Raw genomic sequence first — 26,254 nt, 5'->3', positions numbered from 1 at the left:
TTTTATATGGTCAAATTGATTAGTCTTTCCATACATGGTTTTTGACTTTTCTGTCATTTAGAAAGTTTGCCAATTGACTATTTGAAAAATAATCACCTATTATTTTCTCCCAATATTCAATCTTTTTAAAAATAAAGAAAAAATACAATTTGTTGCAGCTGGAATTTATGTGGGGGTGAGCTGTGAGGAGGGGCTGTTATTGTTTCCTCCCCTCAACTGGCTACCCAGCTGTCCTTCTTTTACTAATTCATCTTTTCTTCATTGATATTGATATGAAATTGTGAGACGTTATTGTTTTTATATTAAAAGTGCACACACACAGGTCTTTTTCTTCTTCTTTTAAGAAACAAGTTTTGGACCTGAGCCAAATGTATCTTTAATTCAATCATTTCTAAGGAACAGAGAAATATTTTGTGTTGCCATGCTCAGCAATTAATTTGATATTAGTTGCCCAGTAATTTAGTATTAGTACTTGAGTAATAGTAGATACACTTACTAAGGGAGAGACTCAATACAATTGCCTAAGCCACATATCAACCCAATGAATGAAGTTATCACTTTAAAGAAAGGGTCGCGTCTGGAAGATTAAGAATAGTGCGTCAAGATTCTCTTCTGAAAGCCCTCAGAATCCTGGGCGTCCAGTGAAGAAGGGACACAGGAAGAATCCATGGAAGCCTCGATCAGATCTAGGGAGAGCAACTTTGCCCAAAGAGCCCATGGAGCTCATGAAAACAGGTAGTAGAGGACTCTGTTCAGAAGTCCTCTTTATTGTCCAACTAGGGTCTCAATCTTGGACAGTATCACTGCGCTTTAAAGACACTAGGTGATTTAGATGCGCCAGAAAGAAAAAAAAGAAAGAAAGAAAACTATTTACAATTGTTTTGTAGCCTTAAAAAAGCAAAATGCTGAATTCCTAAACCCTGAGAGTTTATATTCGTGGGGGAGCGGAGGGGAAGAGGAGGTTTTCTCCACCGACGGTCTTTTGTAATGCTTGCTCTAGCTGTCCATAGGTACCTTTGCGTTCACTGGGCAGAACCAGCTCTCTCAATAGATCCTAGCTAAAACTCTAGGTGCGGGAGGCAAAGCCAGAGAGACGTTACCAACACCCCTCAACTCTAACGTCTAATAGCTCCCTTGCAGCGGGCGAGACACTAGACCAGTGAGGAAAAGAGAAGACCTAGATCTGAGGCCTTTGGGTGCAGCTGGACATTTCTGGCTGAGATAGTGAGTCAGCTCCACCGACGCGTTAGGTCCCTCGATAAAACGTCTTCATTCGACCTCCGCTTATCCAGGCTCCCACCCCGGTTCCCTTGGCATCTCTTTGGTACAATGTTCCATTAACCCTACAGTCCTTTTCCCACCTCCTCCAAATAGCGGCTTGGCCCTAGGTTACCACCGCGTCTCCTTAGCAACCCTCTCTCGCCAGATCGCCGGAAAAGGCTACGATCACGTGCTCGTCGAACTTCCGGGTTTGCAACGTGACTTCCGGTTGTCAGATTTCCCCGGACGCGGCGGGGGCCTGGAAGAAGCCGTGTGGCCGTAGGTCGCGGTGGCCCCGGTAGTGGTGAGCTCCGGGTGGGCTCGCGTCATCCTGCCCCGTCTGCGATGCATCCGCGGCGCCCGGACGGATTCGACGGCTTGGGCTATCGGGGCGGTGCCCGGGATGAGCAGGGTTTTGGCGGCGCTTTCCCTGCAAGGTCCTTCACCTCCGCGTCGGACCTGAGCCACTGGGTGACCACCCCCCCAGACATCCCCGGTAGCCGCAACCTGCACTGGGGCGAAAAGAGCCCGCCCTACGGCGTGCCCGGCCCCTCCACCCCGCTCGAGGGCCCCGCGGAGGAACCGTTTCCCGGCGGCGGCGGCGGCGTGCCGGGGCAGAGCACCGGTGAGGGACTTGGGTGCGAGACAGGGGTGGGTGGAGTGGCGGAGCCGCGGCTCGCGGCCTGCAAACCGCGGAAGCCTCGCGGAAGGTCCCGCCTCCGGTGCCGCTGGACCTATCGCGCGCCACACCCTCTGCCCTCTTTCGTCCTCTGCCCCTGCAGCGGGCCTGCTCCCTCTCCCTCTCACAAACCTTTCTTCGGGATCACCTCCGGAAAAGACACCTGCCTTAGCGCTGGGCTGCGTGGTAGGAGTTTCGAAGGGTTTTGGTGTATTACATCCCATGGCCTAAATCAAGAAAGAAGGAAATTGGATTATTTACTGTTTATTGGGAAGAATTATGTGAACAATACCTAGTTCACTGACACCTTTATTGCCTTGAATTAATAATGGTAGCTTTGTGTTCCCCATTGGCAGGCTTGGGTTCAAACCTGGCTCTACCACTCTCAAAAGCTGAGACATTTTCTTAACCTCTGTGAGCCTTCCGTTTTCTCACGTTTAAGGTGGATAGAAGAATAATTTATAGAGTTTATTAAGTGTTAAATAAAACGAGGTGTAAGTAATGCTTAGTACAGTCTGGAGCACATAGTAAGCTAAAAAATACTCGTTTCCTTCCTTTTCTCCTAATTATAGGAATTGTGTCTGTTTTCTAGTTTCTCAAACTACCCCTATATTTTCCCATCTCCTGCTTTCCTATTTCTTACCTAAAAACTCCACTAAAGAGTAAAAAACAGACAATTTCAAGACTTTGGAATCAAGACATAATTATTCTCTGTAGGATATCAGAAGACTTGTATTTTAATTGCAACACTGTGATCTAAATATTCTCAACTTTTTTATTCATAAAATGGAAATATCACTGCCTCTTCCCATTTGAAATCATTAGAATGATAGACTAGACTGTTAAATACTAAGTATATTCTAGATCTGTTCATTCTCATTTCTTTATTTTGACTTGGAAGTACAATAATTTTTATTTGATTTGAGTTAACTGGGAGGAATAGACTTTAAATATCACCTAAGAGCAAATGAGGATGTGGAGGAGCATCTTACTTACACAGTGTCATACAGTTTGCTTTTTCACCCTCTCTAGTTTTCTTTCTGTAGGTCCCAAAGGAGTACTGGAAAGTTATAAAATAATTCAGATGCATAATATGATTGGTACCACAGTTAACTTCTTAGTAAAGCTGATATTTTTATCTTTTTATAATTTATGCTTTAATGGTTAAAATGAGGAGGAACTCTTAATAAAACCAGGGGGGGTGTTTTGCAGCAGTTAAGAGGCTGGCGATGGTAATTTTGCAAGGAGAATTGAAGATTGAGAGACTTAGACAGTTAACTTACACAGTTAATAAACCTTTCTAACGCTTTCCAGAAAATACCAGCAGCATTTTCTGTTAATATTGGAATGATCAGTACACGCAAAAAGGGAAACGCTGAAAGGAGGAAAGTATCTTAATTGGCAAAAGAAGCTTCTATCTGGCTTGTACATTTTTCAAGGCAAGAGTTAACAAAATAGTTTCCCCAAAGACATGTTTACAAGGCCTTATTCTGACTGTAAGGAAATAGTGACAGCATTGCTTCATTTGAAAGAGCAGAGATGAGAGAGAGAGAAGTTATCCCTTGTGAATATTGTATTATAGTAGAAATTTAATGTCTGGTCCCCCGAGGTTGTGGTATTTCACCATCATGATTTTGAGATTTTTAGCCAAGGAGAAATTTTTTTGTTTGTTTTGACATATGCGTAGGAATGTTTCCAGCTGTAAACTTTTCTAATAAGACAACAGAAATGCCATCAGCAGTAGCACATATGTACCCAATAGCCTCTCACAGGGATCTAACTAAGTAGTTATTCTCGAAATATTTAAAACTTGGGGGTGCCTGGGTGGCTCAGTCGTTAAGCATCTGCCTTCGCTCAGGTCATGATCCCAGGGTCCTGGGATCGAGCCCCGCATCGGGCTCCCTGCTTGGCGGGAGGCCTGCTTCTCCCTCTCCCACTCCCCCTGCTTGTGTTCCCTCTCTTGCTGTCTCTCTCTCTGTCAAATAAATAAAATCTTTAAAAAAAATAAAAAATAGATATTTAAAACTTGGCAAGAGAGAAGACGAGAGCCTCATTTAACCATTTTGATTACCCTAAGTACTCTTTCAATTTAATAATTTTGAGGTGTCTTACTTGCAACTGTTGGTTTAACATAGATGCTTTTCACCAATAACAGCAAATGACTAATTTTACAAGATAGGAGGTGAAGTTGTTGGTATAATACCAGTCAGAGCCTTCTATCGAAAAAAATTTAAATTGTTTGTAGTTAGAAGTTGAAAAATGGTAATCCTTAGATTCTATCTGCAGACATGTTTGATTTCGCCCGCACAGTGTTATAATGCTTTTTAAAATAGTTGCCAGTATTTTAAAATTGGAAGATATTATGTAAAAATGACAATATCTCTTTAGAAACATAACAGTTTAGAAACCCTGGTCCCACAGTCCCACATGTCAACAGTGAATTGGAGCTGAAGAGCAGGTCTGCCTTACAACTTCCCACAACTTCCCTGGCCCATATGAGAATTTGACTTTGGGACCTAGAATTTAAATAAATATCATGTTAATAAAAGGAAAAAATATTTTACAGTAAACCTAAATATTGGTTATAAGTAATCTTATTTCTTCTGTTTTAGAGCAGTTGAATAGATTTGCTGGATTTGGTATTGGCCTTGCAAGGTAATGTTTTTTTCTAAAGATTTTTAATTTAAGTTTTTATTTAAAGTGTTTTATTCAATGTGTTTTAACGTAAAATGTTAAATGATTAGTATTGCTTCCTTTAGATTGAGTCTTTGGAGCAGTAGATTAAATGTTGAATACTATTTTGCAGAAAAAGTTATTATTTAAAATCTATAACTTGATTTTTTTCAAGTAAGGACAGAAAATAGTCATTCAATTTTATAATGACAAAATAATTTTGTAAGTTATATTTAAACAACTTTGATGTGTCTATCCAAAAAATCTGATCTAATCTCCCCCTCCAAGAGAAAATAATTTTGCATTGAACCTTTCCCTAAACATTCTAATTATAATATGATATTTAGCAACATAGAGTCTGGGTTTTGCTTACAATCAGCATTTAATGAACACTATTTTTTTTTATTTTAAATGATATTTCATGGAAGAAAAACCTCCAATCTTGATTATGTGATCTCTAGTGAATATTATTTCAAATACATCAGAATTGCACAAAGGGTTACATTGCATTGCCAGGATAACTCATTATTTTAAGATTTTAATTAAAAAAAATCTTATTTGCATAATTAAACCTGAAAGTGTTAATGTAAATAGGAACAAAATTGTGTTTTAAGATTTTCCTTCTGCTAGAGTAATTTTTCTTTAGCCTCACTGTTTATACTTCAAGCTGTTGTTCATTTGATATATTATTTATATATGTGTGTGTGTGCGCTACATGCACTCACGCTCGTGCATCTGTCACTGTTAGTATGTAAGCCCACAGTTGTAATTATTTTGTAGGGAATGCTTTCAGAAGAAATATTTGATACCTAAAATAGTAGTCAATTAATATTTATTAAAATCCCTATAACTTAAATGCAATGTACATCAAAACTAAAATTTATAGAAGGTGGTTCATGAAGGAACTGATGATAGGAACTTTGTTCATAGGACATCTTCTAAAAGAAATGGAAAGGAGATTTAAGTTGTGTAGGAAAAGAGTTTCCCGTATCAGGCATATGGAGATGTAGTTTCATCTTTAGACTATATGTATTACTATTTTATGTTATTTCCCTTGCTTACCAGTTTGCAGATCTGGCTTTAATTCTTTTCATATTGAATTTTGTTATTGGTAGAATGATTTGCAAACATGTCCAGACAATTTTTTGGTTTTTTACTGTTAGAATGGGAAACATAAAATAGTGCATGATTCTTCAAGCAAGAATAATTTCAGATACATATATGTTGTAATTTAAGTTTTGGCTATTATATGTTTATGTGTGTATATATATACACACCAAAAAAATTATATATAAAGTTAGTTCATATATTATTATATATATATATAAATTATTCTTTTATAGTCTCTTTACAGAAAATGTACTAGCACATCCTTGCATTGTTCTACGCCGCCAGTGTCAGGTAAATGAACTTTTCTGTGACCTTCTAAACAATAATCCTGACTCGGATTTAAAATACAGAACTCAGATAAATGGCTGAAACTGTGTAACCATTATTTCATGTGAAATGTACCAGAATCTACAATATATAAGTCTCAAACTTTTGGTCTTGAAAACTCTTAAGTGGTAAAAATTGGTTTTGAAAGAAGAAGGTCTAAACTTATACACATAATGTATTAAAAATTGAGTATTTTATATCTTTTCAGATAATTGGCAGATTTTCTTCTTTGTTACTATACCAAAACTTAATAAGTAGTAATATATTAAAGGTTATTTGCAATGAGAAATCTCAAACCATGTGAATTAATTTTGTACTCTATTACATTAAAATCTTTTGATCTATACTGTATGTCAAATGGATTTTTTTATCCATGTATGATTCTGTAACATCATGTGTTGATTATTTGAAGAATACTGGGACACCTAGGTAGCTCAGTCGGTTAGGTGTCTGCCTTGGGCTCAGGTCATGATGTCCCCTGGGATCAAGTCCCACATTGGGCTTCTTGCTCAGCAGGGAACCTGCTTTTCGCTCTGCCTGCCACTCTCCTTGCTTGTGCTAGCTCTCTCTCTCTCTCTCTGACAAATAAATAAATCTTAAAAAAAAAAGAAATATATTGATTTACTGAGTTCTGTAGATCTTCTAAATGTTAAGACATTTGATTATACAATATTTTAAAAAATTGTCATTAAATCACTACCAATCCCACCGGAAAAGTGTTTCAGTATTGGTAAGTTCTTCATGGTAGATGCAGTTTTTTCAGAATTCTAATTTTTGTTTGTAAAGTCAGATTTATTATTGGCATCACATAGTGCCAGTTTTTTTTTCCCTTTAATCAATAGACTCACTTTGTTCATTTTTATTTTTTTTTTTAAGATTCAGTTATTTATTTTAGAGAGTGAAAGAGAGTGGGGGGAGGGGCAGAGGGAGTGGAAAGAGAGAGACTTTCAAGCGGACTCCCTGCTGAGTGCAGAGTCCAATGTGGGGCTCAATCCCAGGACCCATGAGATGACCTGAGCTAAAATCTAGAGTCGGACGCTTAACCAACTGAGCCACCCAGACTTTCTCAAGTGTTAATAACTATAGTCTGGCAGTCAGTTTTTGCAGAAGAAATGGTATTCCATGAAAAAAGTGGCTAGTTCAGCTTGCAACTCCATCAGACAAGTGCTTTTCCTCACAACAGCTATCTTCATTATGCAACACACAGAATATTAATTAGAAAGATGTATACTTAAGAATCAAGATTTTATAAAATTAATGTATTTTACTGTTTCACCAAGGACATTCTTTAGTGAAAGTAGCTTTTTCCTCCTTCCAAGTGAGTAGGATAAAGAATATCATATGTACAAAAATACAATTTGCTGCCAGCTGTCTTGATTCATGCTAAGGAGTTAGCAACTTTAGCCACCATTGTTTTATGCTATTATTGAAAATGTCAACACAATAAAAAAGACAAATGATGCGTTAGTATCATTAAGAAAATAATTTTAAGCTTGTAGATCCCCTGAAAGGCCCCATGGGTTAATTTGACAACACTGGTAAAAGCTCCCATAATCTAACTTAATCTTCTTTGAAAATTGAGTTAGAAAAGATATAAATAATTACAAATTAAGCTGTTCATGCTTAGCACCAAAAAAAAAAAAATAGTCATTAAGAGCAAGGACAGTGTATATACCCTAGAACAGTGGATTTCAGACATATATTTTACAATGTGACAGTATCACATTGTGATCCAGTGTATCTACCTATATGAGTTACTTAAATGTTTTATGAAATAATGGCATTAGAATGTGTGATGCACTCTGATACTTTCTTTTTTGTTATTTTACTTAATAAGGGTTGGTTCTCACCCCCTTTACTGATCTCATAATTTACCAATTGTTTATAGCTCATAATGTGAAAAATGCTTGGTATTGAGAGACATGAATCTCCTATTCCCTGAGTTCTTCAATGGTTCCTGTTTGTTCAATGGCATGAATGTTTTGCTACACCAAATGTAATTCTAGTGTTCATGGAAACATAAATATCAAGCAGCATGGCCTTCTTTATTATATATTCTACATTACTGTGTATATTGTGCATTGGTTTTCTGTGTTGTATATCCATACAACCATATATACCGTACTTTTAATAAGTTATTTAAATGTACTTTGAATAGTAGTAAATTTGTTTATGAGTAATTTCTGATGACTTTAGAATTGAACTTTTGTTTATGCTGTTACTCCTTTGTATATCTTTCAACGGCCTTGTTATTTCTTGATAAAACAATAACAAAAAATAATTACAACATAATATCTTTTATAGGTTAATTATCATGCTCGGCATTACCATCTCACTCCATTTACAGTCATCAATATTATGTACAGCTTCAACAAAACTCAGGTGAGAGAATTAGTCTGTAGGTTCTATTAAAATTATTTATAGCATAAGTACCATTTGGTCTTAGTAGTAATTAAAGCAAGAATAATTCCTTTTAATTTAGTTAATAAAAATATTTTAATGCTTGTTCTAAAACTAATGTAACATGGTAATGACATTTTTTGATGTCACTGAATAATCAAGGTATTCACATCTTTGCCAAAATTAATTAAATATCAGGGATATTTAATCAATATTAGAGATTTAGTTAACGTAGGCCACTCAACAAATAATAAAATGATAGGAATTAATGTAGTTGTAGTTCTGTACTAAAATGTCTTAGAATAATGCCTTATTGGAAAATATCAGTAAATTTAATATCAAATTTTATTAAGACCTTTTCTGTGTTTCTTATTTAGGCATTAATAGCAATAACAATAAATTTGGTTCATTTTAGGGACCAAGGGCCCTTTGGAAAGGAATGGGAAGTACATTTATTGTCCAGGGAGTCACACTTGGAGCAGAGGGAATAATAAGTGAATTCACACCTTTACCAAGGTACCTTCTTGGCGTCTTTTCAATATTAGCTTTGTATTAAATTTTAACAAAATATGATAGTTTCTAAAAATACCTTGACTTTGAAAACTTGCCTGAAGTAGCTAAGAGAAGAAACAGAGACTAAAATTAGTTATATCTTATTGAATTAGTATGTGATAAAGAAAATGCTTCCTGGCCTAGTATCTATTGAGATAGATCTTTCAGCTCCTACTGCTATGTTTCAGCAACTGTCTAGTAGGAACAAATATGAGTTGGGTGAAGGAGACACATGTAAGCAAATTATAGTAGTACATCAACATTAGTGCTATAGTTAAACAAACCCCTTTCAGTGCCCAGAGGACACTTTGCATGAAGTTATTGGCAAAGGTTTCAAAAAAGAACTGAAATTTGAGCTATATCTTGAATTATGAGTAGGAATTGACTTGGCAGAGAAGGAGAGCATTCCAAGTAGAAGTGACAGCATGCCCAATTTTATGGCGATTGGAAGGTCTGGGTAATAAATGTCTTGTGCTTGGAATATTGGGCATTTATGGAGTGGAATAATAGAAAAAGAGGCTGAGATGCTAGATTGAAGCGTGGTCGTGCCTTTGTAAGGGACTTGGGTTTATTCTCTATGGAGTTGGGAATCTAAGGTGTTTGTTTCAATATATAGGTTCTTTGATCAAGGATTTACTCAAGTGGCAGTGTAAAATAAAAAATTGGACAGTTGTAGCCAGAGACTTGTGGAGAACTGTTATAATAATCTAGGCCAGATTGAGAGGGATCTGAAGTGTGGGATAGAACAGAAAGGGATAGACATTTCTGAAATCTAACAAATAATTGGTGATAGATTGGGGATCAGGGGATGGGAGAGAATTTTCATCAGTGATAGATTTCTAGACTGGAGAGTACAGGAAGAAGAATAAGTTGGAGTGGGAAAGAAGATGAAGAATTTAACTTTCAATAGATAAAGTTTGAGTTTCCTGCAGGACATCTAGGAGGACATGTCTAATATGTGGTTGGCACCATGGATTGGGGGGGTCTTAGAAAAAATTTGAAGCTGGAGACATAGCCTTGAATGTTCCGGCATAAAAGTAGCAGTTGAAGCATTAGGATGGATGAATTTCCCTCAGGAGAAAGTGTACACTAAACGACAGAAAGTGGACCAAGGACAGTATCCTTGGTGATGTGTGAAGGCACATGTGTATGCCATGTGTGTATGTGGATGTGTATGAGGTAGGAGAGGTAGTTGAGGGCAGTTGTCAGAGATACAAAACCCATCAAACATAGTAGTAACCTAGGATAATAGTGTCCTAGAAGCCAAGAGAAGAGAATTAGAATTGTAGATACATTTGGAGGGAGAGGGAAGAGAAATTAAGGAAACTTGCTTCTGGGTCTGTTTTCTCTCTGAAATAGAATATAACGTCATTAGGTGAAAGAAGGATGAGCACTGGGGTCAAAGTAGAAAAGCATGAGAAGAATGATATACATTTGACAGTCACAGCTAAGCATAACAGGAAGGGAACCTTACAAGGAGTATATATGAAAGGAACATTAATAGATAATAGTGGAAATCATAAATTTGTTTAGGTACTATTTGGCAGGACTCTGACTTTCTGTATCAATGCTATATTTCAGAGATAGCATCAAAGACTTTGAATGGTTTGTTAATCCAAAGTTGGTCCCCGGCAGAGTGAATTTTTTGGATTGACTAGGAAGTGAGGTAGTTGAAGGTATAGCCACTAGTGTCTCAATCTTGGGATTCAGTCCTTACAGGGAATGAAATGAAGGGAGAAAAGACTGAAGTCAGGCTTTTTGCCAATGTGATTGCTCTCAAAGGACCTCATAGTCAGAGTTCTTTAACACAGCCTTACTAAATGTTAAAATCAAAACATTTGGCCAGCTAAGAGTTTCCCCTCTCATACTTAAAAAATCTGAATTTCTGCCCTTGGCTAACTTCATTCACCCTATGGCTTTTTATTTCATAGGATAAGATCAGAGGTTAGTACTTGTCGTCAAATGTTCGTAAAATTCTCCCACAAACACAAAATTTTATAAAGATTTAATACAATTCAGGAATTTCTATATAATGAAGTGTAAAGAATTCTGTAAATTTGCAGTCAGATTACTATTGGTCCTGGCTGTACCACTTTTTACTTCTGGGATTTCAGACAGGTCATGCTATTTCTTTAACACAAAGATGAAGTAGTAGTAGTAACTTTAACTTAAGATTGAAGGGAAGGACAAAGAGGAATGGGAAGGCACAAAATTTCATTAAATTTTATTACCTAACTTTCTTACTCTATAGACCTATAGATATGTCAATTGTATGGGTATATATTTTCTCTTGGTCATTTTGGGTCTTATTAAAGAAGGCACAAAAGGCTATCTTTGTTGTATTCTACTTGTATAATTTTTCAGATAAATCCCACTCATTAATTCACTTCCTGAGTACCTACTCTGTGCTAGATCCTGTGCTGGAAATCATGTATACAGTGAGGAGAAGAAGCAAAAGGTACCTGTGACCATGAAACTTAGAAGCCAGTATAAGGGACATACATTAAGTAAAATAATCCCATTAATGAATAAATAATTACAAATTGAAGGAAAAGAAAAGATTCTGTGAGATTATTAAAGGGTTAGGAACAGTGTCCCTAATAAAATAATATTTAAGCTGACATCTGGTGATTAGGCTCAGACCAGTTTGTGTGAAGACAGTGTTGCAAGGGTAACTTGGGACTTGGAGAATTCAGGTAACTGAGAGAAGGCTCATATGGCTGAATCTCAGAGAGCAAGAGGGAGAGTGTGTGACAGAATGCTGAAGAGATAGGTGAGAGCCAGGTTGATGCATGGCCTTGTAGGCCACTTTGAAGATACTGAAGAGGGGATGACGTGATCAGATTCATGTTTTTTAAAGGGTCATTGTAAATGGAGATGAGAAGATTGCAGGAGGACCAAAGTGTCTAAGAGGACACATGTTCATATGCTATAATAGTCATCTAGGCGACAAGTAATGGTAGCTAGGACCAGGGTGGCATCTCTTGAGATGGATCTAAGTGGACTCTTTTGAAATGTATTTAGGTAAAACTGATGGTACTTAGTGATGGACGAGGGATGGTGGATGATAGAGGAGGAGCTGTTGTGGAGGCTCAGACCAGGTTGTGTGAAGACAAACTGGATTTTGGCTTATGTAACTGGATGTCAAATAAAGCCATTCTCTGAAGTACAGTGTAAACTTTTTTAAAAAATCTAACTGTTTTTGGGCAGGGTTGACCTTTCTTGGGGAAAAGCAAAGTCATAGCAGGCAAGGCAGCAAAGCAGTAACCCAAAGTGATTCACAAAAGTTACCACCTGAGGAGAATGAGCTTGGGGGTCTCCTAGACTGAGGTTCCTTAATTGCACAGCAACCACTAGGTAGAATGGGTGAGACAGTATGGATTCACCAGTATTTAGATTTTTATATTCATTTTGATCACATCTGAGAGAAAAAGAGCAAGTCTGTAGTGCCCATGAAGTCACCAAGCTTAGAGTTTTACAGTATTACTACTTTAAAAAAAAAAAGTATATAACCCAAGATCATCATCTGTGATCTCTTTCTTTATCTAGTGCCCAGGTCCCTCCCCAGTCCTTCCCCAAGTCTTCTCCCAGGTAGAGTGAGTGAGACTATGTATACCCTTTACTTTCATATGTCATTTCTTTTTTTTTTTTTTTTTTTTTTTTTTTAAAGATTTTATTTATTTATTTGAGAGAGAGAGAGAGAGAGCACATGAGAGGGGGGAGGGTCAGAGGGAGAAGCAGACTCCCTGCCGAGCAGGGAGCCCGATGCGGGACTCGATCCCGGGACTCCAGGATCATGACCTGAGCCGAAGGCAGTCGCTTAACCAACTGAGCCACCCAGGCGCCCCTCATATGTCATTTCTCATATTAACATAAGGAGAACCTGTGGTCAAGGCTACCTGTCTATTTCAGTCTCTCACAAAACCCATTTGGTTGACCTTCAACTTCATTTGATGCATCTCACATTTGTAGTTGTACCAATATAAACATCTTACAGTTTCTCCTCATGTTGTCTGTTTCTCCTAACTACTCTTCTGAATTCACTGACTTTGAACATATTCTATTTTAAACACAATGAAATCTTTCTCCAGTTCAGTAGATTTCCTTTCTGATTAATAGTTACTAAGTAGGGACCACTAAAAGAGTCTGAGAGTAGGAAAGAAAGATCATTTGTTTGATTTTGGACAAGTTCATTTTTAGATGAGCTTTGCCATGTCCAGGTAGAGTTGTCACGAGACAGATGATATACATGGTTGACATACAGAGAAATCTAAACTGAAGCTAATGGATTTGGGAGGTTTTGAAAGCATCATCTTGGATAATATTGCATCAGGAAGGAACATAACATAAAGTAAGAAGAGGGCCTGAGCCTTTAGGAAACCTAGAATAGGTCGCTGGGTTAAGAAAATCCTCCTACAAAGGAGTCAAAAGTAGAGACTAGAGGGCAGGGGGACAATCCAGAAGAGTATGGGATAGTGGAATACAAGGGCACAGAAGCTGAGGGCATGATGGCTGTTGAAGGGGAAATAAGGTATATCCAGCTCCCAGTGCTCATCACAAGTGCCTTCCTTAATACCCAGCACCCACTGAACCCATCCCTCTGCCCACCTTCCCTCCAGTAACCCTCAGACTTAAAAATGTCCATTGGATATAGACATAGAGGTCATGGGGACCTTGGCAAGAGTTGTTTTTAGAAAATTGGGGTAAAAGCCAATTTGGAGTGGGTTCAGAGGTGAATGAGCAGTTAGGACATGGAAATAGCAAGTTTAGAAAGTTGGCTCTGCAGAGGAAAGATGAAGAGAAGTAGCTGGAAGATGGGTTTGGTTGAGGGAATATTTTTTTAGGAGGGCAGCTATCTGAACATGTGAAAATGAGAGATAATGATGAGTAAAGACTGTTTAAAAATAGTTACTTAAAAATTCTATTGCTTTTTTGTGTATTGATTATGCATGGAAGCATGTATATCAATCTGTCAAATAGAGAACTATTTTAAGAAAAAGCAAGTCATTTCTCTTAAATTTGTTGTTCTCTTTCTAGGGCAGGTTTTGCTTGTGAAAACAGTTAAATATATTTACCCATCTTTTGGTATTTGATAAATATGAAGAGGTTTGATCACAAGTAGATTTTTATACTACTCTCTTCCCTAAAGCATTTCTGTGTGCTAATTGAAATTTCTAGCGCTGTCGCAATAAGTTTTACCCACAGATAGAGATACAAGGAAGAGAGTCTCATTTTTTTTTAAATGATTCTAAATTTCATTTTCCCACTTTTAATAATGTTATTGCTACTAAGAATTGGCAGTAGTAATTAGTATTATATTCAAAGGCAAAGTTACCCAGTCCTTACAGAAATACTGATCACAGACCCATTTGTCTCTAATGTTAATGATGATTTCATCCTTAAAATCACTGTCATAATGCCCTGTGATAATACTCTCTGGGGCCTTGGTAAGAGTAACAGCAGTACCCAGATGATTTGCAAATCATGTAGCATATATTGTTTTAGAATCAGAAAGTCACTGTCAAAAAGATGGGAAGCCTAATCTTTTCTATACTTTTCATCCAAATCATTGGTGGTCATTTCAGCTATATTTTTCTGTGGTTGTTCAGGCCTAAAATAGTAGTCTTAGTATTAATTTAATCAGAATGCGACCCCGAAGGCTCTCTAAGGTCTTATTGATTACAGGTGGTTGCTCTGTTGTCTGAAAGTTTCTCTGCAGATCTTTCATTCTCTTAGAAAGTCCGCATACCACCCATGTTGTAATTGTACTGAGTTTGTTTTTAGAGGACTTAATTAGTGAGTATTTTTTGTACCTTTTTAGTAGTAAATAAATTTATTCCTTGCCTCCTTAGGTTTGTCATATTCTCTCATTTCAAATTGAAGATGCTTCCTCAGCTTCCTGCCAGGGCCGTGGTGCACTTCACACTTCCCTCTCGCTGCTCTTTGGCCTCTCTCTCCCTTCTCCCTCTTCTCCCGCCCCTTCCACCCCTCTCTCTGCCTTCTCAGGTTATTCTGCCTCCTCATTTACTTTCCCTTTTGCTCTCTCTCCGTTCTCTTTTCTCCTTTCTGACTTCTCTCTTGGTACAGCTTTCTCCTCTTGTGTTTCTGCAGCTTACCTCTCTTCTTTTTCTCCTCTCTTTTCTGGTTTCCGAGGGTGACCTCAGCAGCAGGAAGTACAGGGCGCAAGACCTTGGTCTCAGCCCTGGCGCTTTGCCTGTCACCTGAACATGTCCCTGTGGGTCTTCTGACCTTCCTTCTCTCCTAAGTAAAGCAGATTGGGCGATCCCTGCTCTGCTTACCTCACAGGATGCCGTCCGGTGTCAAATGGGATGAGAGGCAGTGCAGACAGGGGACACAGACTTCCAAGTCCCAGACACCAGGGTTGAGGACGCAGTTCCGCCACTAACTAGTTATATGGCTTTGGGTACATTATGAACCCCTCTCTCAGCCTATTTCCTCATCTGTGAAATGGCGATAACAAAGTCATTGTGAGGGTTAGAAATAACTCCTGCAAAGCACTTTGCACCATGCCTGGCCTTGTAAGTGCTCAGAAAGATACCAGAATATAATAAGGGTTACACAGTTAATGTCATCATAATGAGGGAAGGCACTTTGGAAATTTGGTGCTACTCAAATGTCATGTGTCATTCATTCTGCATTACAGTTACTGAATTTTGTTTTGTTTTTAAATTCTCATCCTTTTTCATGCTTTTTCTTCCTTTATCCTATTCCTTGTTTCCCTTTCCCCTCCCCAACTATTCTTTCTTCCTCAACCCCTCATTTTTATATCTCCTTCTTGAAGTTTTCATGTTCCTCCTTTAAGTTTTAAGTTTTTCATAATTAGTGGTAGCTCTTCCTCTTCTGTCAGCCCCTTCTTTCAGCACACAGAAAAGCACTCAGTACGTTTTTTCTTTTTAAACCACCATAATTGTTTGAAGTGTGTCCCAGAAAAGAAAGTGTTCACCATTAGAATATATTTCTCCTATAGATTTTTTTTCTTAATTACAGTCGACTGATTACCTTTTTGAAAGTCGGGCTAATTCAAGATGTTGTAAATAACATGGCTTCTGTTTTATCGAAATTTATTTTTTTAGGGAGATTTCACGTAAGTGGAATCCTAAACAAATAGGAGAACACCTTCTACTAAAATCGTAAGTATCAAAAGTGGCACTTACATTGAAAATTTGCATTAATTTTTATATTGTTAGGACTGAAAAAAAATCTTAATACAGCAAAAAAAAATTAGGCCAATAAAATATTTGTGGGACTAGAACTTCAAAAGACAGTTAACAGAGTTGAGAAATAAAATCCTGAAATATATATGACCTTTAAAATAAATCTTTCTAATTTGAAAGGCTGAAATCACAACCTAATTTTCCTCTGTGTTCTTAGGAAGTTAGCAGAGGTCTTCAACTTGTTTAACCCGAATGCCAGAAAAATCATATTATTATTAAGCAGAGACAAAAACTTATTTGTATAATGATGAGCAAACTCAAACCCTAGTGTTATTAAAATGTAGTCCTAAGGACACTTCGTGATTTTACGACACTGACCATTTTTGTAGATTAGAGTTTTACTCTTCACTTTTTAATTTTTTTTGAAGATTGTGAATTGGAAATCCCCCAGCTTGCTGGCTCCCTCTGTGGGACATTCCAGCACATTATTACTTAGTGATGTTCCATTCACCTTGAAAACTACTTCTTGCCAGGACCTGGCCCATAGGGTTAGGTAAGTCCCACCTTGATGTTATTTTAAATAACTATATTTTGCAGGCTTGCAAAGTTGTAATATTACTCTGGCTAAATAGTGGTGATAGGAAACAACTTTGCAAAGCTGTACAATATTGTTTTTTAATAATAAAAGGGGACTTCACTCATCACTGAAGATTGGTTTAGCTCTGCTGGGTGGGAAATCTGGGAATGGATAATGATAATCGATAGGATGATAGTAGAACAGTATACTTATTCAAATGTCACTAAAAAAGGCAAACAGTGGAATGGATCCCTCATCCTAACTTTTAAATATCAGATTTATAGGCTACATTAGCTATATGCAGGTAGACAACAAGGTTACATTAGCTATGTGCAGGTTGGACAGTGAATCATAACCAAGCCTACATTTTACTGGTTTAAAAATCCATTTTCTTTGCAGCCTTTCTCTGTGTTATTATTAATACTTAAATTTTATCACTAACTGTTGAATAAGGCATCTTACAATACAGGTCTTCAGAGTATCAGGCTATAGATATTAATAGTTGAAAACCTTAAATATATTCAGGCTTGAATATAAATTATGCTGATATATTAAAGTAGATATTCAAACTTTAGTGTAAGCATGTTGTTTCAGAATACTGATAAAACTGTTTTAATTTCTACAGCCTCACTTACATAGTGGCAATGCCTTTTTATTCAGCAAGTCTAATTGAAACAGTACAGGTGAGCTACTTTTTATTGTCATTTTTTAGTTAAAAATATTTTTTTAAATATTCAGTATATTGTTTATATCAGATTCTGATTGTATACCAGAAAAATTTAAGACAGTATCCTTTTTTAAAATTTGTATCTCACAGATACCACACATATCCCAAAGATTGTATACTAGGCACATTGCTGGTTGTGTATCTTTCCTTTGCAAACTTACTTCACACTTCTAGTTTTAATTTTTTTTATCCCTTCCATAGCCGGCTGTATTCTTCATTCAGCTATCTCAGAACCCAGCCAAGGGCTTATCCTGAATACAAAGAATCTGTTTGGGGTTGTTTTTTTGTGTTTTTTTCCCAACTTTTTAAGCTGTTACATACAACTCAAATGCTTATGGCTTGTTGCCAGACAGTAAATTACTAATTACCTAAGCATAAAATAATGCTGGATAATCATCCCAGTAGTGAGCAGGTAGTCCCATAGGTAGTCTACGAAACAGCATTCTTTTTAAATATGCCTTGGGGCGCCTGGGTGGCTCAGTCAGTTAAGCAGCTGCCTTCAGCTCAGATCATGATTCCAGGCTCCGGGGATCAAGCCCCACATACATCGGGCTCCCTGCTCAGCAGGGAGACTGCTTCTCCCTCTGCCTCTGACCCTCCTCCCTGCTTGTGCTCTCTCTCTCTCTGTTTCAAATAAATAAATAAATAATTTTTAATAAATGATTTTAAATATGGCTTTTAAGGAATATTTGGTGCCATGGTGTGTTAAGTACTACGAAGCTAAAGCAATCTCCTGTTAGCATCTTAGTGTTTTACCATTTCTAACCGCATGGTGGCGCTTTAAGTACAGTGTATTAATGTACTTCTTACCATACCATTCCTACACTTAAAACTGTAAGATGAAGATAGTTTTAACTTCACAAATACTCAAATCCAATTAATTGCACACCACCTATTCCTGCCTCCAACACCAGATCCTCTAGCTTATTTCTTTTCTTCAGTACGTATGTGTTTCCTCTGTAAGAACCTTAGGGGATTAGCCTTTGCTTTTCTAATTACTCTTTTCCACTTAGTTGCTTTTCTGGCCTTATTGCTGATTATTTATTTATTTATTTATAATTAACTTGAGTTAACTGAAGTTAATGTTTTGCTATGCCAGTATCCTTTCCTCTCCCCTTGCATTTGGCATTGTGTCAAATGATACAACCTTTGTATAAGGCTGCAGTTTACGGAGTTACCACTCTGTGAGATATTCTCATTTGACAGATAAGGGGGAAAATAGCAGGAAGGTAGTTATTTAAAGAAAAAATAAGCAGTGTCATATAATGCGGAGAACAAGTTTTAGCTTTAGACAGACCCTTATCAAAATCACATTTCTCTACTTAAGTTTGATCGTGTGAGTAAACAAATGTCTTAACCTTTTAAATCTTAATTTTCTCATCCATAAGATGGGAATAGCATTTTAATAACAGTTATAAAAATTAGATGAGTTATTTATGTAAATTGCCCAGCTCACTATCAGTTAGTTTGGTTTTTTTACCCAATATCCAGCCCCTGTTTTTCCTTGCTTCAGATTCCACCTGCTGTCTGCTTTTGACCCTTTTGTCTATTTTCTAGAAGTCTTTCTTTTACTTCTTAGAGTTTTTCTCTTTTGAGCATCTTCTTCTTTTAATAACCTCTTTGCCATCTCTTCCGCTGTCCTCCAAGGTGTAATCCTTGGCCCGCTCTGCCTTTTATCCTATATTAACCATCCTGAAGAACTCATTTACTCTTGTGAGTCATTTTAACTCTCATCTCTATGTGAATTAAATCATCTTCCCCTCAAACTCAACTCATATAAACAGTCTCATCTTATTACCCCGAAAATTAGCTTCCTTTTGAGCTGCTTCTCCTTTTCTGTTAGTGCTACTATTGATATCTGCCCCCAAAGACTCAAAACTTTAGTTCTGATTTTTAGGAAAGTCTTGATTTTTATGTTTCTTTCATCCTTCATAACTAGTCAGTCATATGCCTTCTTAGTTGTAAATGCAGCAAGTATCTGAGATTTGTCTGTTTTTCCCCACTGATAGGCAGCCATTCTCCTTTCTTTAGCACACACTCAGCTTACTGCGTTATCTTCTTTCTTCCTACTTCGTTCATGTTCAGTGGTTTTTTTCCCCCTCTGGGAACTCAGATTTCTGAGAACACTTTTTCCCTTGAAAAATACACATTTATTTATAGATCTCCTGTAGGACAACTCCTGAAGCTCTTAAAAATGAGCTTACTGATGATCTGTTGTCTTCGTTAAAAATCCATGATCTAGTTCCTGCATTTTAAGGTCACTCTCTACACTCATGCCATTGCTCTCGAGTTGCAATGTTTATATCCTTTTGCTGATCAAGAATCTGTGTTGAGGGCGCCTGGGTGGCTCAGTCGTTAAGCGTCTGCCTTTGGCTCAGGTCATGATCCCAGGGTCCTGGGATCGAGCCCCGCATCGGGCTCCCTGCTCCGCGGGAAGCCTGCTTCTCCCTCTCCCACACTCCCTCTGCTTGTGTTCTCTGTCAAATAAATAAATAAAATCTTAAAAAAAAAAAAAAGAATCTGTGTTGACTCATAGTCCCTAATGTCAGTTGTAAAAAAAGGCAGGTATATTGTAGATGATAATGACCAACATTGAGTGAATGTCTCTGGAAGCCAGGCCTGTTTTCATGTAATACTCACAGCAACCCTGTGCATAAAAGGTAGGTGGGACTAATCCCATTTTTATAGAATGGTAAACTGATTCTTAGGAGAAGTAACTTGCCCAAGGTCACATAACCAGTAAGTAATTGGTGGAGGCAGGGTTTAAACCTGTGCTTAAGAACTCTAAGCACTGTACAACCTCTTTAGGTGTCCAGTGGCTGTTGCTTTTCAAAATGAGTTCTAAGGAGCTTCTTGAGGGTAGGGGAACCAGGTGTGTCCTGTCCACATCTTCCCCCGTTTCCCTTCCCAGTAAGAATAGCTCTCAGCTTCACTGCTGTCTGTTAGGAAATTTCATTTAAAAAAAAGAATCTAGGGGCACTCAGGTCATGATCCTGGAGTCCCAGGATCAAGTTCTGCCTCCGGCTCCCTGCTCAGCAGGGAGTCTGCTTCTTCTCTGACCCTCCCCCCATCTCGTGCTCTCTCTCTCAAATAAATAAAATCTTAAAAAAAAAAAAAAGAATCTAATGCCTAGATAACATTTGAAGTGTGCAAGCCATTGATATTTTCCCTCAGTAGAAATAAATTAGGATTTAAAAGGGACCTAAAAAGAGTGCTTTCTTTGGGCACAGTAAGCAAGTGTTAACTTTTACCTGTTTCATCATTTTCATTTCAGAGTGAGATCATTCGCGATAACACTGGAATTTTGGAATGTGTAAAAGAAGGAATTGGAAGAGTGATTGGCCTCGGAGTGCCTCATAGCAAACGACTGCTCCCACTTCTTTCCTTGATCTTCCCTACGGTGCTGCATGGGGTTCTTCATTACATCATCAGCTCAGTCATTCAGAAGTTTGTCCTCCTAATTCTAAAGAGAAAGACTTACAGTAGCCGTCTAGCTGAGAGCACTAGTCCGGTGCAGAGTATGTTGGATGCTTATTTTCCAGAACTTATTGCTAACTTTGCTGCCAGTCTTTGCTCTGATGTTATACTTTACCCATTGGAAACAGTTCTGCACCGCCTTCACATTCAAGGAACACGCACAATCATTGACAATACAGACCTTGGCTATGAAGTGCTTCCCATTAACACACAGTACGAGGGCATGAGAGACTGTATCAATACCATCAGGCAGGAGGAAGGAGTGCTCGGTTTCTATAAGGGGTTTGGTGCTGTTATAATACAGTACACACTGCATGCAGCTGTCCTACAGATTACCAGAATTATTTACTCCACCCTTCTTCAGAACAGTGTTTGAGGTGTAAGTTCCTGGTTAGGCTAAAAGACATAATCTGGATACTTTGTTATGAAATTATGAGGGATAAAAGTGAAATACTGGGGGGAAAATGGATTAGAAAGCAAAACTGGTAGAAAAAGCCCATGCTGATTATATTGACTCTTCATTTTTTAAAAGGCATAGGTACATATTTTGGATGAAAAGGGTTCCAAATTTGAAACCTCCACGAAAGAAACACTCACACATTGAATTCTAGCTAGTGTAGCACTCATGCTAAACTAAAAATGACCCTGGGCAGAAGGAAAAAATTGTCAGCAAACATAAAACAGAATTTCACAGAGCTGAATTTATTCCATCTGACTAATATTTATTAGAAGTTTATTGCACCTTCTAGATTGATACTGCTATATCATCCTTCATATAGTATATATAGTCTCAGTATAGTTTACCTTTAAGTAAATCAACTATGTCATCAGTGATAGAGAAGGACTAGATTTGGCCATGTGTAAGCAGGACTTGAAGAGTTTTAAATTGCATTGTCCCTGTATAACTTTTTAATGGCTGTATATTTATTATATAAAGCCATTTATGTACACACACGAAACTCAAAATTTCCTTCATCTCTACAAATTTTCCACTCTGAGATCAGCTTATTCCATAAGATGAAGTCATGTACTTTCTGCTTGAATATCAGAACAAAACATTAAAAGACAAGGTATCCAAAAGATTTAAGGCAAACAGCATATTTGTCCATATCCAAACCCAGCGTTTCAATGCCAGCAACTGAAAATTCGTCATATGTTTATAAAGCTTGATTTGCTTACCTAGATATGTGAATCATCAGGCTGTTTTTAGAGCCAGCCACTCCTTATATAGAATAGAAAATAATCATGACAACTATTACTATTTCCACATTTACAAATTGTGTCCTGAAAGGAATGTGACTTGCCTTATATTTCTGAACGACTTGTCTTAGAGGAGACACAAATTAAAATTCACGTGAAAATATGTGCCTCTCGCCTTACGTATAGTCATCATTAAATAATGGCTTCAGTTTTTATTTTCTTCTAGTTTTTGCTTATAGTTTCATTCTCCAAACTAAATATACATAAAGGGAAAAACAAGTTTATCCTTATCACCTTTTATTTAAACTTGTTTGAATGAATAATGAAGAAAAAAATGAAAACCTTAAAGGAGGTTTGTCCTTTTTATGGATGAGGAAAAGAAGTAAATCTCAAAAATAATAAGCAAAAACATGGTTGTCAGTTTGTTTAAAAAAAAAAAAATTCTGCCTGTTCCTAAGTTGAAGTTGGTGGGTGAGGTTCTTTGTATAATAAAATAATAAGCATTTGACTGCTCCATCATTAAACATACTAGAATTTCATTTCCTCACAGGAGTGATCACAGTTTTGTTACAAACCATTTAGCACACTGAAGTGCAGTGATTTTGCACTAGTGCTGTCCAACCTAAAACTGAGATTTACTTGCTAAATGTCAGCGAAACAGTTACTTTCTGTGATTAATAGTTTAAGGTGTCAAACCATACGTAAATAGCAACTCTGTCTATGATCTCCTGTGGTATGTGTGTGGTTTTTAAAAATCACTAAAATACACGTTTTCCATTTTTAAATTCCACAAAGAGGGGAAAATAAAATTAAACACCACTGGTCATATGTATTTTCTGGTTAATCTTTTAGATCATGGTTTACTTTGCCCTACCCATAAATTGTTTTCAATGCTTTTGAACTGCTAAGTAAATTTTTAGATGTTTATAATCTGTTCACCTTCCAATCATTTTTATTATAATCAAAGATTGTTTCAAATAAGAGTAAACTTCAGAAAATTTCAAGTTTCAGAAAATTTCTAGAAAAACAGAGTCTGAATGGAATCAAGTATTTACTAATGAAAATCCATGAGATCCATCACGTAGTTAAAAATCAGTTATTTCAAGATTTTTGACAAAAATTAGTATAAAGATTCAATTACATAAATCTGTCTCATTATAGAATCATTACAAGATGGATAGTCTGAACCACACACAAGTAAGGTTGGTCTTTTGTCTCTTCAGAGACAGAATACAAATTAATATTAAAATTGGAGTGTGGCAAGTAAAATACTAATTATTCTTTACTGCCATTCCAAATTAGTTGAAGTATAAAAATCCTTAAAATTCAAGAACTTAGATGCTGGCCAAATATACTTAAATGAATTTAGAAAGGAATAAGTGTAATGCATATTAGGCACACTCTCCCTTTTAAAAATTGCTCTAGTTCCTTAGCATATATGTGCCAAAGTCAAATATCCATTGGCTACGTTTTTTAAGGTGATAATAGCTCAGAATATTTTTAATTCAGTATGATTAATAGTATCATGAATAAGATTCTATTAAAATGTTCCACAGGCCCAATGGTCCTCTTACATAAGCCAGCTTTTGGCCATGGGGCTGAAGTGTGATTTGCTCACTTTACATTGTAGGATTTCTTTTTTTTTTTTTTTTTTAAAGATTTTATTTATTTATTTGACAGAGAGAGACACAGCGAGAGAGGGAATACAAGCAGGGGGAGTGGGAGAGGGAGAAGCAGGTTTCCCGCGGAGCAGGGAGCCCGATGTGGGGCTCGATGTGGGGCTCGATCCCAGGACCCTAGGATCATGACCTGAGCCGAAGGCAGACGCTTAACGACTGAGCCACCCAGGCGCCCCTACATTGTAGGATTTCTTTCATCTGAGTCAGTATGAAAGTGATTGCGTTAAAAACTGAAAAACCTGGTAAATACTAAGTATGTTAAGTGAATTTGTGAATCGATTTAGTACATTTGCACATAAATTTCTTTCCCCTGAGCTACCCTTCTCTATTTTATGAGCCCTTGAAAATATAACTCCTAGGATTTTAAAATTTACTGAAGCCTCCAAACTCCCAGCACTAGATGTTATATATATGAAACAGTAAAAACAAACTGATTTCAAAATGACCAAGGTTTGGGGGATCTGATAACTCAGCCAATGTTTTCAGAAACAACTGGAGAGTGAAGAAATCTCGCTCACTTTTGCAAACATGCCGGACTACTCACAGCTGTCTTTTTAGTACAGGCTTTGTTACAACTGCACAAAGCATTCACTTCACTGACTCGGCACGAATGCTTCAATATTTCTGTGTATTCATATACCTGCTCAGAAAATAAAACACACTGCTTTTGTTCTTTGCAACTGAGATTGTGGAGGATATTTGCCCTCAAGTTTGATTGCTTGAGCTTTTGGAACATGAAAGACTACTCTGCAGCTCGTAAAAAGACAGGTTTGAATTATTTTCAATAATATATAAGCAAATAAAATCCCCTTGGTGGCAACTCACATTGCATTAGAATTTGAGTGATACTTTGGCATCTCTGTTTTCTCTTCTCTTTCAAATAATTGCACAGTTCTCTTGCTCTCTCTAATATAAACTGGATGTGTAATGTCTTTCTTTTGAGTCACTGAGTATCATTAATGAGATACCAAGTTGTATAGCAGAGTAACAAAAACTTGTGATACTATGAGTCTTACACAATATTACCTCAGCTACAAGAGGTGTTTGTGTGTGTTTTTAAGTTGTTTTTGTCTAGTATTTTAAATGTTTTCAGCAAATTGTGTAATATGAAAAGGTTCAATAAAATGTTGAAATAAAAGCAAGTATTTTTTATGCTAGAGGACTACAGGGGCTCCTGGTAAAAGAAATGTTATATTTTTGTAGGTAGAAATGAAGATCAGGAAATATATATGAAGTTAAAATTTTTTTTCCTACCATTTAAAACAGTCCTTCTGATGTAACTGTGATGTGGCTCACAAAACAAGTCACCTACTTTCTAAAATAAGGTTTCATGTGCATTATATTTTGTAAAAGTCTTCCACATTCCGGTATTTGCTCCTTACAACAGCCCTCAGGCATTTTCTGAGTAGTTTTGTTTAGGGAAGAAACAGGTAACAGGGAGGTTGTGACTTGTCCAGTGTTAAGTAACTAGGGGAGTGATGGCAGGAAGATGGCAATTAGGCAGTTCCAAACTTCTGTCCGTCCATAGAAACTTAGAAAAAAACAACCAGAAAGTCAGAACCAACTTTGTCAGAACTCTAGAAAACAAGTTTACAGCAACCAAGTGAATGCAGAATCAAGAAAAAAGGCAACTTAATGGTAGGAAAACTTCGTGGGGTTTTTACTTGCCTTTGGCCCAGCTGCCTTCCTGGCATCTGTGGTATTCCACATGCCATTGTAGGACATGGTCCTTGGCTCTGGAAGGAATAGAGGAGACATTATTTGCAAGTGAGTGTGTTTATGTGTACTAACCTCTCTAGGGGCTACCTGAAAAACTAATGCAAAGTGCTCATCTGTTTTCCTTAACTGGAGCTCCACTCAGGCCAGAAAAATGGTAGGCATTGCTTGAAAACATTGTAAGGTGATCAGAAAAACCTCAGCCACTTAGGGCAAAGAATGACGGTCAGGACATGCAAGAGACCGTCTAAAGCCAGGGAGGAAAAGCCAGGGAGAGAGGAGTTGCTTTGGGGAATCGGTATTCAAAAGTCATCATGTGTATTAGGGAATTTAGAAAGCCACGTACATGCTCAGGACAGGTTGCATGCTCGGAAAAGAACTGAGAAGAACCTCAGCGTTAACCACTAGCTGATCTATAAGCTCAGTGCAAGCAGGAAGGAAGGGTGAGGCAGAGTTGTAAAGGACCTGGCTAAGGATTAAAGGGGTGCTCCAACACAGCCAGTCCACAAAGTAAAGCAACTAACTAAAGCCAAAAATCAAACCTAGTCATATCTAGTTCAGTGTCCCACCATAATGGGACCCCTCAAAGATGCTCTAATAATATCTGCTCTTCAGGAAAAGAATAATAGCTTACATTTTCAAGCACTTAGTATAATGGCCAGATCATTAATAACTTAAATGTGTTATCTCATTAATTCCCTA

The 26,254-nt window shown here is 37.4% G+C and overlaps 2 protein-coding genes across 2 annotated transcripts in view; one reads left to right on the top strand and one right to left on the bottom strand.

Moving 5' to 3' along the window:
• Window positions 1-1,590, bottom strand: part of TMEM232 (transmembrane protein 232) — a 248,137-nt gene extending 246,547 nt beyond the window's left edge. Inside the window, exon 1 of the mRNA XM_032403542.1 lies at window positions 1,464-1,590. Within this exon, the coding sequence (XP_032259433.1) occupies window positions 1,464-1,590 (127 nt within the window). The remainder of the gene's footprint in view (window positions 1-1,463) is intronic.
• SLC25A46 (solute carrier family 25 member 46) lies at window positions 1,461-23,084 on the top strand. The gene is made up of 8 exons (XM_032403873.1): window positions 1,461-1,885; window positions 4,552-4,594; window positions 5,956-6,013; window positions 8,354-8,431; window positions 8,865-8,965; window positions 16,096-16,152; window positions 17,379-17,436; window positions 20,755-23,084. Exons 1-8 carry the CDS (start codon window positions 1,606-1,608, stop codon window positions 21,331-21,333), a joined length of 1,254 nt encoding a protein of 417 aa, XP_032259764.1. The 5' UTR covers window positions 1,461-1,605; the 3' UTR covers window positions 21,334-23,084.
• The last annotated feature ends 3,170 nt before the right edge of the window (window positions 23,085-26,254 follow it).

This window comes from Phoca vitulina, unplaced genomic scaffold, assembly GCF_004348235.1.
Source record: "Phoca vitulina isolate PV1807 unplaced genomic scaffold, GSC_HSeal_1.0 scaffold6, whole genome shotgun sequence".
NCBI classification, from domain to species: Eukaryota; Metazoa; Chordata; class Mammalia; order Carnivora; family Phocidae; genus Phoca; species Phoca vitulina.
Note: the sequence above shows the minus strand (reverse complement) of the source record. Positions and strands in the feature narration are given on the sequence as shown.